Raw genomic sequence first — 12,651 nt, 5'->3', positions numbered from 1 at the left:
GCCGAAAACTGCTAAACGGCAAACGAAACCGAAACCGAAAATGAAAATGAAAACGAACCTTGAGAGTCCCAAAAATGTCAACTGATTGATTTGAATTGCATTGCAATGCAGAGAAACTGGCGATGCAATAAAAACACGCCAAAGAGCACCCAATTGGAATTTCACATTATTCTACCAATTAGTATACAATCATTATTTCAAATAAGAATTAAGAAATTAAAAGTTCTTTGTCTCAAATCTAAATAAACAGTTGACAAAAAATGATTTAAAAAAACACAAATTTCTCTTAAATTTTGATTAAAACCTATAAAAGCAATCAAATAGATACATAAATATTTATTATGTCATTTTTCGAGAGAATAAGAAACCAAGAAAACGTACAACCCATTTAAACATGATAAAACATGAAATTACTTTATTTGAACTATGTATAATGTACTGTATATGTTATATGCATACATATATTAATGGTGTGGAATTTGCTGTGGAATATTCGCAATGAACACTAAAAACTAATCAGTGCTAAATACAACTTGGTAAAATCATATCATATCAAATATGGTGACGCGGACATAAGCTGATATCAATATGAAAGCAACAATTCATCAAATGTGTGCAAAAGATTCAATTAAAAAAATTACTTTATGTGGTATGTATGCGGTATGATAAATGTATGTTTATGCATGTATATATATATATATAATGGAATATCTGGCTGATTTTTACAACTAAGCTCCCTATATGCGTAGCAGGCTCTGTTCATTAATGAATAATTCAAATTAAAATCACATCAAATTCGCTGAATGGAAGAGATTAAATGGCCAAGACGAGTGAGACAAGTCTATCGAATCTGCCCATCTCCAGTCCTCTCTCTGAACACGATTAAACCTATAGCATATACCTATCCTAAGGGATTCCTCAAGGCTTATAAAGGCTTATAAAGGCCCATTAGAAAAGAGAAATTCGAAACCGAGAGAGATGGAGAGATGGGCGACGGTTTATATGCTATCTATATCAACAATATACATATCCTAAACGGGAGCGCTACGATTTTGGCACAGCTTACACTCGAATGCTTGAGGGATGGCGTGGCGTGGTGTGGCTTGAATCGAATCAGGAATCAGGATAATGCCTTATACTAATAGGTGTCTTGGGTCAAGATTCTCTTGGAAACTAAAATTAAAACTACAACTAACTAAATAACTAGCTAATACATATGATGTACTGAACCTTATCGGCTAAGTGAGTACAAATACGAATTGGAAGAGCGGAAAGGAAGCTACAATTGCCATTGTGGTTTGCTGTTGTTTAGGGTTCGAGCAGCTCGAACGCTATTACAATATATCTATAAAAAAAATATATCATAGTAAACGAGGATTGCACACACACTGAGATTATGTAGAGAGTAACTTATTAGCGAATGGAAGAGAGTGATCGAGGTGAGGGTTTTGTTTTCATTTCAGGGGCTTCGGTGGGTGGGTGTTTGGGTTCTTTCTCCCTTATCTCCCTTATCCTTAGTCCGTCACGCCCAGGTGGACCAGCTGCTGCATGGTCCGCTGCAGATAGGTGGGATCCGGAAACATATTGAACTGCGTCTTGTGATCCACACTGTTCCAGATCACCACATCCTCGCGTCCGGTGGTCACCGATCGGCCAATGGAAAAAAGCAGACGGCGGTCGAAGGCGATCTTGAGGAAGCGCAGCACCTTTCGCCCCAGTGGGCAGTCCGGCAAGTAGCAGATCCGTGGGAATCCCACGGCGAAGAAGGCTCGTCCCGGATGCGGATGCTCCTCCGTCTGCAGGCCCGATGCAATGCTTCAATTGAAATATTGGGTTATTGATGACCGTCGTCAGAGCTATAAATCGATTCGCACTCACTCGTAGACAATCTGTATGGTGTTCTGACCCTCGTGTCCTGGCAGATTTTTGCTGATTATGCTCCAGGACATACTGCCAATGGGCTGATTGCCCACCTTCTCACCGTAAACGATTCCGCACACAGGGCACTCGATGAAGAGGTTCTAAAAGGTAGGGTGTAAATGAACATAAGCAGGTTGTCGATGCCATCTCCCTCTTATTGGGGGAATTCAGTGTACCGCCAGAGTGCTTACCTTGTTCATTTCGTTCTGCTGGGCAATTATCATCCCGTTGAGGCACTGCAAATGCATCAGGTGCTGGCAGCGACTCAGCGAAATGGCCGGATTCTGGGCGGAGTGCACCAGCTCCTCCATGCACATGGGACAGGGCTGCGCATTGGGCCACAGCGGCGGCTCCACCACCTTGACAAATCGCGATATCATATCGCTGGCCGGGTCCACGCCCACAATCGAACCGGCGATTGATTGCTGCTGTTGCTGCTGCGCCTGCTGCTGCTGTTGCTGTTGCAGCTGCAGCTGTTGCTGCTGTTGTTGCTGCTGCTGTTGCTGGCGCGGATGCAGCGGCAATGGCGGCGGCACCGGTGCCCTTTCACCCAGCGACGATGGCGGCAGCGAGGGCACAAACACCTCATCGCTACCCAGCGAACAGTCCAGCAGATCGTTGACCGAAATGGCAAAGTTCCTGCTGCGCAGACTCTCCTTGCTCTCGTGACTGAGGTAAGTGGACACGGTGTCCACGCTGGGTCTCCGGCGATGCGATTTCACGCTGTTCGTATCCGTATCCGAGGCACGCGTCCGCGATCTCGAGCGATGTGAACCCATCCGACTGCTCCTTTGCGATTGCAGTGATCCCTCCGAGCAGCGACTGTGATGGCTGTTCATGGAGGCGGTCAGCATATTCTTGGCGTGCGAGAAATGGGCATGCGACAGGTGATTTGCGTGGTGCAGGGAGGCCGATGAGGAGGACGAACTGGCACTGGCCGCCGTCGCCATGTTCGTGTGCTTGGTGCTGCTGCTAAAGATGTTCAGGTTGTTGAGTATCTGGCGGAGATTTGTGGTGGAGATCTCGCTGTGCTTCTTTGGCGGTTTCCTGGGCGCCGTCTGATGATGGATCTGATGATGCTGCATCTGGTGTTGGTGCTGGTGCTGGTGCTGGTGTTGCTGCTGGTGATGATGTTGCTGCTGATGTTGTTGCTGATGTTGTTGCTGATGTTGCTGTTGTTGCTGGTGCTGCTGCTGTTGCTGCTGTTGAACTTGGTGGCTGATGGGCAATGGATGTTGCTGCCTGGTCATGGGCACTCTGTGCAGACTCTTGGTGTCGCCCAGCTTGGGCAGAGTGTTGTACTGGCTGCTCCCGCTGGCGGAGTTCGACTTGAGTTGGTTGGCCTGCTGCGGCGTGAGTTTCACCAGTGGATACGGCGCCTGCTGGGTTCGCCGGATGCTGCGCATGGGTCCGCTGGGCTGGCGCAGCTGGGTGAGATTGCAAAAGTTGATGGTGTATGGCAGGCCGATGTGGGTATTACACAAGTCCAAGGTTTGTTCGCCCTGCGGAAAAGTTCGAAAATACCAATTAGAACAGGTTGTTGCTAGATAGGAACAGGACTTGTATTATGTGATTATTACTATATCAAATATAAAAACTTGGTACTATGATGCAAAACCTTAAAAAAAGACTTTAAAATTCATTTAAAAAACGGTTGGATTTATATATATTTATGAAAATTGCATTAAAGCAGCAAACAAAATGGATTTAATTTTGGTCTATTATATATTTTTTAAAATATATATTTTTTATAATATATATATTTGATATCTGATAAAATGCAATTCCTAGAAACATACTTTAACCTTTTTTCATCAATTATTGATCACAATTTTTATTATTTTTACTAAGAATCAAAATTAAATTAGAATACCTCGAGAAAATTCTGGAAAGTGTTTAACTTTCTTAAAATCAAAATTACATATAGAATACCTCGAGAAAGTATTTTAAGTAGGTTTACAGACTTCTAACGAGTATAAATACATATATCCTAATATATCCGAGAACATGGCTCCTTGAAATTATCTTTGCATTCTCATGATAAAGCTACAAACTAACAGCCTTTTAGCTCAACATCCTGAAACCCTCGCAATTGGAGCATAAAGTACTAAAGGAATTTCAGACTTCCGAACACTTACTCTCGCCCAGGCGTCCTCGATGATGCACTGGACGTGCATGTTGTATGGCCGCCAGTCGTTGTTGCTATCGGCACTGCCGCCCGACCACTCCCACTTGGTGCCCTTGCCCGCCGGCGAGCTGGGGGCGTAAAACATCCTCCGCACGCCGATGGTGAGAAGTCCGGAGCCCGCCGATTCCGCCTCCGATTCCTGGGTCATGGTGCGCACATTGACGTAGTACTGCTCCAGGCTGGGATCCGCGTCGCTCAGCATGACGCGGGTCAGCTTCTTGGCATGGGCGCGTTCCAAATGCTGCGAAACGGCCGGCGAATATGGCAACCACTTGCCGCCGCGCGACTCAAACTCCCAGACGCAGACGGCGTGGGCGTGGTTCACGGGCGGACCACCGGATACGGTGGAGGACAAGGCCATGGTCCCACAACTGGAAACAGCGGATCCTCCTCCGCCAGAAACAACGGATCCGGGAATACTTCCCGCACTTCCAGCGCTGCTGGCCATCGCTGGAATTTATCCGTTTTCCCTGTGCTCACTCCATTTCCATTTCGATTTCCAGCTCCTCCTGCTCTCTCTCCCTCTGTCTCTGTCGCTCGCGAAGATGGGCACAAAATAAACAAAGAAATTAAAAATGGTGGCCTGCGTTTGTTAGCCCTGTTTTTCCACGGCTTTCATTTTTCCGGGATTTCGCAGGCCACTTTTTAGTCACTCCGTTTAAGTTTTGTGTGACTTTGGCACTCGCGTTTAACGGTCACAATTGGTTTATTAAGCAATAAGCGCAAGCGCAGGGCCAGAAATTTTTTTTGGACAGCGAGTTGGACAGAGACAACAGCGGAAAAACGCTAATAAAACCCAGGTTAAAATACCGCACAGAAAATACTGCACTAGAAACAGCCACCAGTTGAATTCGCTAGTTTTAGGGCTGCATTCTTAACTGGTTTCTAGCTGGATCTAGCTATTATTAGAACTGAGCAATCGTACTCAATTAACTCAAACTAAAAAACATTATAACATTAATGAAACCAGTTGAATGCTCAAGTTATTTTAATCGCAATCTGGCTAGTTATGAAAATTTAATTTGTTTTCTGTTTTAGCTAAATAATGTGTTCATTGATTTTATTCCACTTCCACATTTTGACTAAATTACTATAATAACTTGATTGTTTTGGTATCTTATTTAGTCAATCAACCCAAACAAAAAGAAACCCAATTTCAAAATAAGTTTTTTTATTTTTAATCAAAATTATATGAAAAAACAATGAATTTGATATACATTTTTTGGGTTTGTCACGATTCACGCTTAATCAAATGCATAACAATCCCTTTCAAGAATGAGGCACAAAAAAATTTTTTTATTCAGAAAAATCTCGCTCAAAAATAATTGTTAATCCTTGAGTAATTTATTAATTATTTTGTGGGCGATCAAATAATACTCAATAACATAGATTATATTGTGACTATTTTTTCTTCAATCATATTAATAATTATTATACATTAATGTAATTATACATGTAACCACTCCATATGCAGTGAGAATTCTGCAAGTTTTAATTACGTAAATCATTATTCAGTAGGACTTGTTTTAATATTGGTGAAATTAATGAATTATAATATACAATATTACAGTTACAATTCTGAAGCTGGAAGATATTTTTGTTTCCCAATTATCTATGTTATCATAGTAAAATGAAAAAAATAATAATTTGGAAACTATTATCTGTATCTTGCCAACTATAGTAATAAATCGATTCAATATATTTATGTTTTTATTCCTTAAAATGTTTTTGGATGTAGAAAATCTTAGCTGGTTTTGGCGTTTTTCTACAAGTTATGGCCACACTGATAATATTCACCATATCAAACTATCGATAGCCCATCTAATTTTTGATGACCAAACCTTTTCGTGAGCAGCGTATTATTTGGTCAATCAATTCGGGCATTTCGTATAGTATTAGTTTTAAGACTCTATTAAAAAAAATTTCGTACAGCTTTTAATGAAAAAAACCGTTAAAATTAGATACTATCGAATAGATTCTTAAAAGTATCGCTCATCTCTAACATAAGCCTTATCGATGTCTCATCGATAGAACCGTAGCTCTTACCACCTCTAGAAACTGCCCGTTTCCTTTCTTTTTAATTTCCACGTTTCCGGTGAGTGCATGTGCTCCGCGAACTCCGCTTGACAATTGTACTTAAAATATCTCTTTTTAATTTACTTGCAGCGAGTATTTCGATACGTTCGTGGTCGTGTTAGTCCCAGGTAATTGCTACAAGAAGAAATCAGCATAAAATTAAGTGTCCGGCGAAAAATTGTGCAAAACCCTTTTTTTTTTATATATATTTTTTTAATGTGGGGCCGAGAGCCAAATAAAAGGTGCTACTTGAAAATACAAAGTGTAAACAACACATGGAGTGGATATTATATACCACAAAACCTTTTTTTCCGGTGAAATAAGACAAATTGAAACTGATTTTAACAAAAATGTGCGATGCGGCATGTTGATGTATGGGTGTGTGCGTGTGTGTGTCGTGTAAAAGTGTTGATTGAAACTTAAAAAACTCGAAACGGCTTAAAATGAAGTAAACTGAGCTAAATTTAATAAAGCACTCCAGTTTTATTGAGATATGCAGTAAAAGTATTGGTTGTTTACACCCCCGTGTCACACACACACACTCACAACATGGTTTTTTTTATTTCTTTTTTTTATTGTACTTGATGTTTTGCACGTGTTTTGCTGGCCAACTAAATTTTCAGCCTGTTTGTGTGATTGACAAGCTTAAACCTAATGCTTCTCTTTATTTTCTTCTAGCAACTAAGCTTATTTCGGTAGAAACCTTTGAAACAACTGCTTGAAAATGGTTGTCAAGAAGGTAAGTAACACCTACTAAAGTGGTTTAATAAACAATTAATGTTATTCGTGTTTTAATCACAGCCCAGGCCAAAGAAGAAGCCAGTGACCAAGAAGGTAGCTCCAGCTCCTCTGGCGGTTAAGAAGCCCGTGGTCAAGAAGGTCGTCAACCAGCTGTTCGAGAAGCGGCCCAAGAACTTCGGAATCGGTAAGTTATACATTTCCTTTAGTTTAATGGGTTTAAAAAAGTTTCTAGAGTATTTGCACGGCTTCCGCGTTGCAAAATTCTAATAACTTTTAAAGTAATAAAATTGTTCTTGAAACTATTGGGAGTCATGATTAGACTCAAGTTAATAGATAGATTATTTAATAAAGTTGTAACATTTTTACAGGCCAGAATGTGCAGCCCAAGCGCGATCTGTCCCGTTTCGTTCGTTGGCCCAAATACATCCGGGTCCAGCGGCAAAAGGCTGTGCTCCAGAAGCGCCTCAAGGTCCCGCCGCCAATCCACCAGTTCAGCCAGACTCTGGACAAGACCACCGCCGTCAAGCTGTTCAAGCTGCTGGAGAAGTACCGCCCCGAGTCGCCTCTGGCCAAGAAGCAGCGATTGAAGAAGATCGCCGAGGCCAAGGCCAAGGGCAAGGATGTGGAGCCCAAGAAGAAGCCCAGCTACGTGTCCGCCGGTACCAACACGGTCACCAAGCTGATCGAGCAGAAGAAAGCTCAGCTGGTTGTCATCGCTCACGATGTTGATCCTCTGGAGGTGAGTTTTTTTTTGTTGGAGTCTACAACACTTCAATCAAATTTGCACTTCCACGTTCTCGATATTTATCTCTGGAGATTGTGAAATTGCAAGTTTTTATGGTTTTATCTCTCGTTGCTATGATGTAAACTTTGAATTTCTTCAACCGAAGGGCTTCCCGCTCTCTTTTGGGCGGGAAGCTTGCCATGTGGAGAATTGACGCCTGATTTTTAATTCCTTGAAAAAAATGTGTGTAAATCAGAGCTTAATCTTTGGGCTAGTTACTAAGCTAAGGTGTTTTATAATACATCTCAGCCATATCTATGATTTAAATAAACAGCCAAGGTGTTGTTTAAGGTTAACATTTTATTGCAGTAAGTTGTGTTTTGAGGCCAAGCACATTTTAATAATTGATTAATATTTTTCACAACCTAGATAAATGTACTTTTATTATAGATTTAACCATTTTCAAATGAAGAACCTTGCTAAGTTTGATCTTTAGTATATAGCAACTAAGCTTTATTGTTGAATATTTTACTAGTTGAGATTGAGTGCTAAGTCTACTGCAGACATGCTTGTAATTAACCAAGAGATTGAGCTCATGATCAGCACAGCGCTTAAGAGCCAAGGAATTAAGGGCAGCGTAATAAAACCAGATACCCAGAACACCCCGACCACGTGGTTTTTGAAGACAACCCAACTAATGTGCATTTTTCGCATCTCTTTCTGTGCTTTTCAGCTGGTCCTCTTCCTGCCCGCCCTCTGCCGCAAGATGGGCGTGCCCTACTGCATCGTGAAGGGCAAGGCTCGTCTGGGTCGCCTGGTGCGCAGGAAGACCTGCACCACCCTCGCCCTGACCACCGTCGACAACAACGACAAGGCCAACTTCGGCAAGGTCCTGGAGGCCGTGAAGACCAACTTCAACGAGCGCCACGAGGAGATCCGTCGCCACTGGGGCGGTGGCATCCTTGGCTCGAAGAGTCTGGCCCGCATCTCCAAGCTGGAGCGCGCCAAGGCCCGCGAATTGGCCCAGAAGCAGGGTTAAACCAATCTGCGGCTGATTTGGGAGAGTTTTAAGTACACAAGATGGATGAAATGATTTGGGCAATGTGCGTCCACTGATTTTGATAACAAATAAACATTTAAGTGTACAATTTTTTTTTGTTTTTTTTATCTAAGTGTCTGTGAGAGTGCTTGGACGAGTCGATTTAGCATCGGCGTTCAATAAATCTAAGTTGTATCCCCCATGTAACGCATTGTTTTCCGCCGAGTATACTCCAAGATGGGTTCCAAATTGGCTGGGGAACCTAAATTTGTGCCTACTACATGAGCTGTGTATGCTATGGAAGCGTTTTGGAGATCCCTTGAATATGATTTCAAATAATTACACTCTGAGAAGCACGAGTTTAATCTGATGAGACAATTTTTGTCGCTGTCTGCTGACCCTAAATAGTTTTTTCTTTCAGGAAAGTTCTTCAGCTTCCGGTTGATACTCATTACTGGAGTGCCAAGAATTTAAAAAGAAGATCTTTCTGTGTAATTAATGTAAGAAATTCTTACGATTCAAGCTTTTTTCATTATCTAATTACTATTACAAATAACTATTATAGAAATTAAAAAAATTAAAACCATTTATCGATATTAATAATGAAAACAAGTGCAACGTTGATCTGGCATTATTATCGGTAATCGACGATACATTTCAGCACCTACGATTATAATCGGCGATAAGTTTAAATTGTTAAGTTTATATTTATATTTTATTTAAAAACCAATTAAAACAAGGGCGAACAATAATGCGTCACTAAATTTTGGAGCGTTCGGTCTTAATTCCCAATTTGCTGCTCTGGATGGCCTCGTTCAGGATGCTGAGCACCATGTCCACGCGCTCCACGGTGGCATTTTCGCCCATTAAACCGATACGAAAGACGTGCTCCACAGTGGGTCCCAATCCGCCGCTGATCTCCACGCTGTACCTGAAAATATTTGAAGTTTAAATTAAGATTGGATGGGCTCTATTAATTCGGAGTAAAACTAATACAAGATTTTTTAAGTAAAATTTAAAAATGAAATTAGATCTTAAATAATCGATATATAATGGGTTCTAATTTTTAGATCTTACGAAGATCAGTATTTAAAAGAACATTTTTATGTATTTGTGATGTTTTAATATTTATAATAATTTTAATATTTGAAATAGTCGAAATAGGTTGCTCTTAAAAAGAATCGGCTTATGTTCAATATATTATGTTAAAAATATTTTAATGCTAAGAACAATAGCTTGCAATACTCACTTGCGCATGGCGTATTCCGCGACCTTCCGCCAGTCCACTCCAAAGGGCACCTTTATCGCGTTCACCGTGGGCAGTCGCTCGTCCTCCCGCTGGACGAACATCTCCAGTCCCAGCTCCTCGATGCCCAGTTGCAGCCGCTTGGAGCACTCCTGATGGCGTCGCACCACCGCCTTCAGGCCCACGGCACAAAAGTGGGCCAGAGCCTCGCGCAATCCGTACAGCAGGGTGGAGGATATGGTGTGATGATAGATCCGAGGGGTGCCATAGCAACCCCAGTACTGGCCGATCAGCAGGATGTCGAAGTAGTACACTTTCGGCTTGGTTTTGCGCTTCCGGATGCGCGTTAGGGCGCGTTTACTGAACGAAATGGGCGTGAGTCCGGCAGGACCGCCGAGGGATTTCTGGGAGCCCGTGTACGCCACATCCACCTTCCACTCGTCCATCAGGAATTCGGCACCGCCCAAGGAAGCCACCGTATCCACGACCAGGAAGCAATCGTACTTCCGGCACAGCTCGCCCAGCTCTCGGATATACTGCTGGATAATGCCCGTGGAGGAGTCACCCTGAGTAATGAAGAAAACGCGAGGCCGATGCGCCTCGAAGGCGAATGTGATCTCGTCGAGACTGAGGGCTCTGCCGAAACTCGCCTCCACGTAGTGGACTTCGGCCCCGTAACGCCGGGCCATGTCCCCGGCCCGATGGCCCCAAACACCCGTAATGCCCATGAGCACCACATCGCCATCCTCGATCAGATTGCAAAGAGCGGCCTCCATTCCCGAGTGGCCAGCACCACTGATGCACATGGTGGCATCATTGAGGGTCTGGAAGATGTACTTGATGCCCTCCTTCACCTCGTCCATAATCTGTGGATTGCAAGGAGTTGAAAAATTTAATGGTTTAACAGAATTGAGTAGGGTTGAGTCTACTCAGAAAAAAAAACATTTAGGACATAATCTTAATCCTTAATTTAAGGAATAAGAACTAAACATGACCTTAAAGTTGAGCCTACCATATTAATGTCGGAAAACATGACCTAGAAAATGATTTAAGGTCATGTAACATCTTTTCCTGAATTCCTTAAAACACATAAGGTCATGTTAACGAAATTTTCCTGAAGTCAAGGAATTTTCTTTTCTGAGTGTAAAGGTTTTTTTTAGAAAAAAAAAATATTATAATAAGGTTCAAAGATATACATTATACGTGTTATAAATCATCAGAATTTCTTGCTTTAACTGTAAGATCTACATATAAGTAACAAGGTATTATACCACATAGTATAAATACTATATTATATATACAGATGTCTGACCCATCTCGGTAATTGTATCTCAATGTTTCACTTAGTCCCGATAACGTAAATAGAGCACTCTCAATACAGTGAGACTTATGTTTAGAAAGTCAAAGCTAAACAATGTTAAAATATTCTTCTTTGAGTTATTACAGCTGAAAACCCTTTTTTAAAGCGCTTTTTTAGCATAAAGATAAATGAATAAAAAAAAAAGCACATAAGAATTAGAATTAAATAAGGTATAGGTATATTGTGTTGAAAATAAATATATATCAAATATCAAATATTAGAAATATATGAAAAACTAGTTACTTAAATTGAATCATGTTAAGTACACAGTGCTCTCAGTTTTTTTTTTTTCTGTGTAATACGCACCTGTAAGCACTCGGGATGCATGTGGCCCAGCACCGGGTTACTCATGGCCTCCAGGACGCGATGGGAGCAGTTCGAGGGTCCCGGACCCATCAGCGTTTTGCTGGGCACATATAGCGGTCGCTTGAGGACGAGCGGTGGCGGTACTTCCATTTCACCGACTTTCTGCCCTCTGCTCTCAGATTTTTGTTTACGTAACCAGATCTCTGTGTTTATGATTGCCTTATCGCCTAATCCGCTGGAGAAGGTGGACTTCGTCTTGGGTAATTATGGGTGTTAAATGGAGGAGGCGGTGTGTCTCGCTGGCTGGCCAAGATCTGACTGAAACGCCGCCCGGGCTGCTGGCCACTTTATAGCTCTCCGGGTTCGCTGCTTATCGCCGCAATATTGCCGATGAACGCACTTGAACAAGCGGTAAATGATGCGCTCTCCCGCTTATCAAGAATCAAGATCGGGAGCAACTGCGTCGTTGATAGCACAGGAAAAAATATCTTTAAAAATAATAATATAACCAATTATAACGAAATACAAAAAAAAAAAAATTTTACCAAAATTTTATAAATAAAACCATTGATGGGGTAAAGGCGACCCCATCCATGTTTATTTTATTTCAAAGTTGTAATGTCTGGTTAGCTACAGATTTCTGCGGACCTTACAAATTCATCTCTAATTTGAAAGTTTGAAATTTGTATAAGGACAAACATATATTTTTGGGTGGTTGTAAGCCGTTAAGTTCCACCCAAAATTAATCGTTGGTTATGTTAAGTAATTAAATTATTAAGAATACAAAATGTAATCTTAATAAAGTACTATCATACTTTAATTTTGTTTCCCAACCAATTCGTATTTTTATTTACTAACAAAAAGTAGATGATTATCTTTGTTATTTGTTTATTTTCAGTGTATTCCTGCTGATTCTTTGTATGGCCTTCGGAAGGTTGGCGGGCCATACTCATTGTGAAATACAAATTCAGCAATACAAACCTTGGAAATGGGTGCGTATACTCTATATAGTAGTTTTTGTCTTTGATGCTAGAAGAATCTGCAGAGAGGA

General features: G+C 41.6%; 3 protein-coding genes across 3 annotated transcripts; 1 reads left to right on the top strand and 2 right to left on the bottom strand.

Annotated features, from left to right (window-relative positions):
* Positions 1–434: 434 nt before the first annotated feature.
* Positions 435–4,912, bottom strand: LOC128265340 (protein deltex). The gene is made up of 4 exons (XM_053001285.1): positions 4,059–4,912; positions 2,112–3,422; positions 1,879–2,021; positions 435–1,815 (listed from the first exon to the last, which is right to left on the bottom strand). The coding sequence occupies exons 1-4, from the start codon at positions 4,554–4,556 to the stop codon at positions 1,515–1,517; spliced, it is 2,253 nt and encodes a 750-aa protein (XP_052857245.1). The 5' UTR covers positions 4,557–4,912; the 3' UTR covers positions 435–1,514.
* A 1,269-nt stretch (positions 4,913–6,181) lies between these two features.
* LOC128265348 (60S ribosomal protein L7a) lies at positions 6,182–8,797 on the top strand. Its single transcript, XM_053001293.1, has 5 exons — positions 6,182–6,312; positions 6,863–6,923; positions 6,986–7,109; positions 7,294–7,664; positions 8,383–8,797. The coding sequence occupies exons 2-5, from the start codon at positions 6,909–6,911 to the stop codon at positions 8,686–8,688; spliced, it is 816 nt and encodes a 271-aa protein (XP_052857253.1). The 5' UTR covers positions 6,182–6,312; positions 6,863–6,908; the 3' UTR covers positions 8,689–8,797.
* A 578-nt stretch (positions 8,798–9,375) lies between these two features.
* On the bottom strand, positions 9,376–11,930 carry LOC128265347 (alanine--glyoxylate aminotransferase). Its single transcript, XM_053001292.1, has 3 exons — positions 11,601–11,930; positions 9,938–10,800; positions 9,376–9,619 (listed from the first exon to the last, which is right to left on the bottom strand). The coding sequence occupies exons 1-3, from the start codon at positions 11,748–11,750 to the stop codon at positions 9,448–9,450; spliced, it is 1,185 nt and encodes a 394-aa protein (XP_052857252.1). The 5' UTR covers positions 11,751–11,930; the 3' UTR covers positions 9,376–9,447.
* Between the last annotated feature and the right edge of the window lie 721 nt (positions 11,931–12,651).

Source organism: Drosophila gunungcola, unplaced genomic scaffold (genome assembly GCF_025200985.1).
Source record: "Drosophila gunungcola strain Sukarami unplaced genomic scaffold, Dgunungcola_SK_2 000114F, whole genome shotgun sequence".
Taxonomy (NCBI): Eukaryota; Metazoa; Arthropoda; class Insecta; order Diptera; family Drosophilidae; genus Drosophila; species Drosophila gunungcola.
Note: the sequence above shows the minus strand (reverse complement) of the source record. Positions and strands in the feature narration are given on the sequence as shown.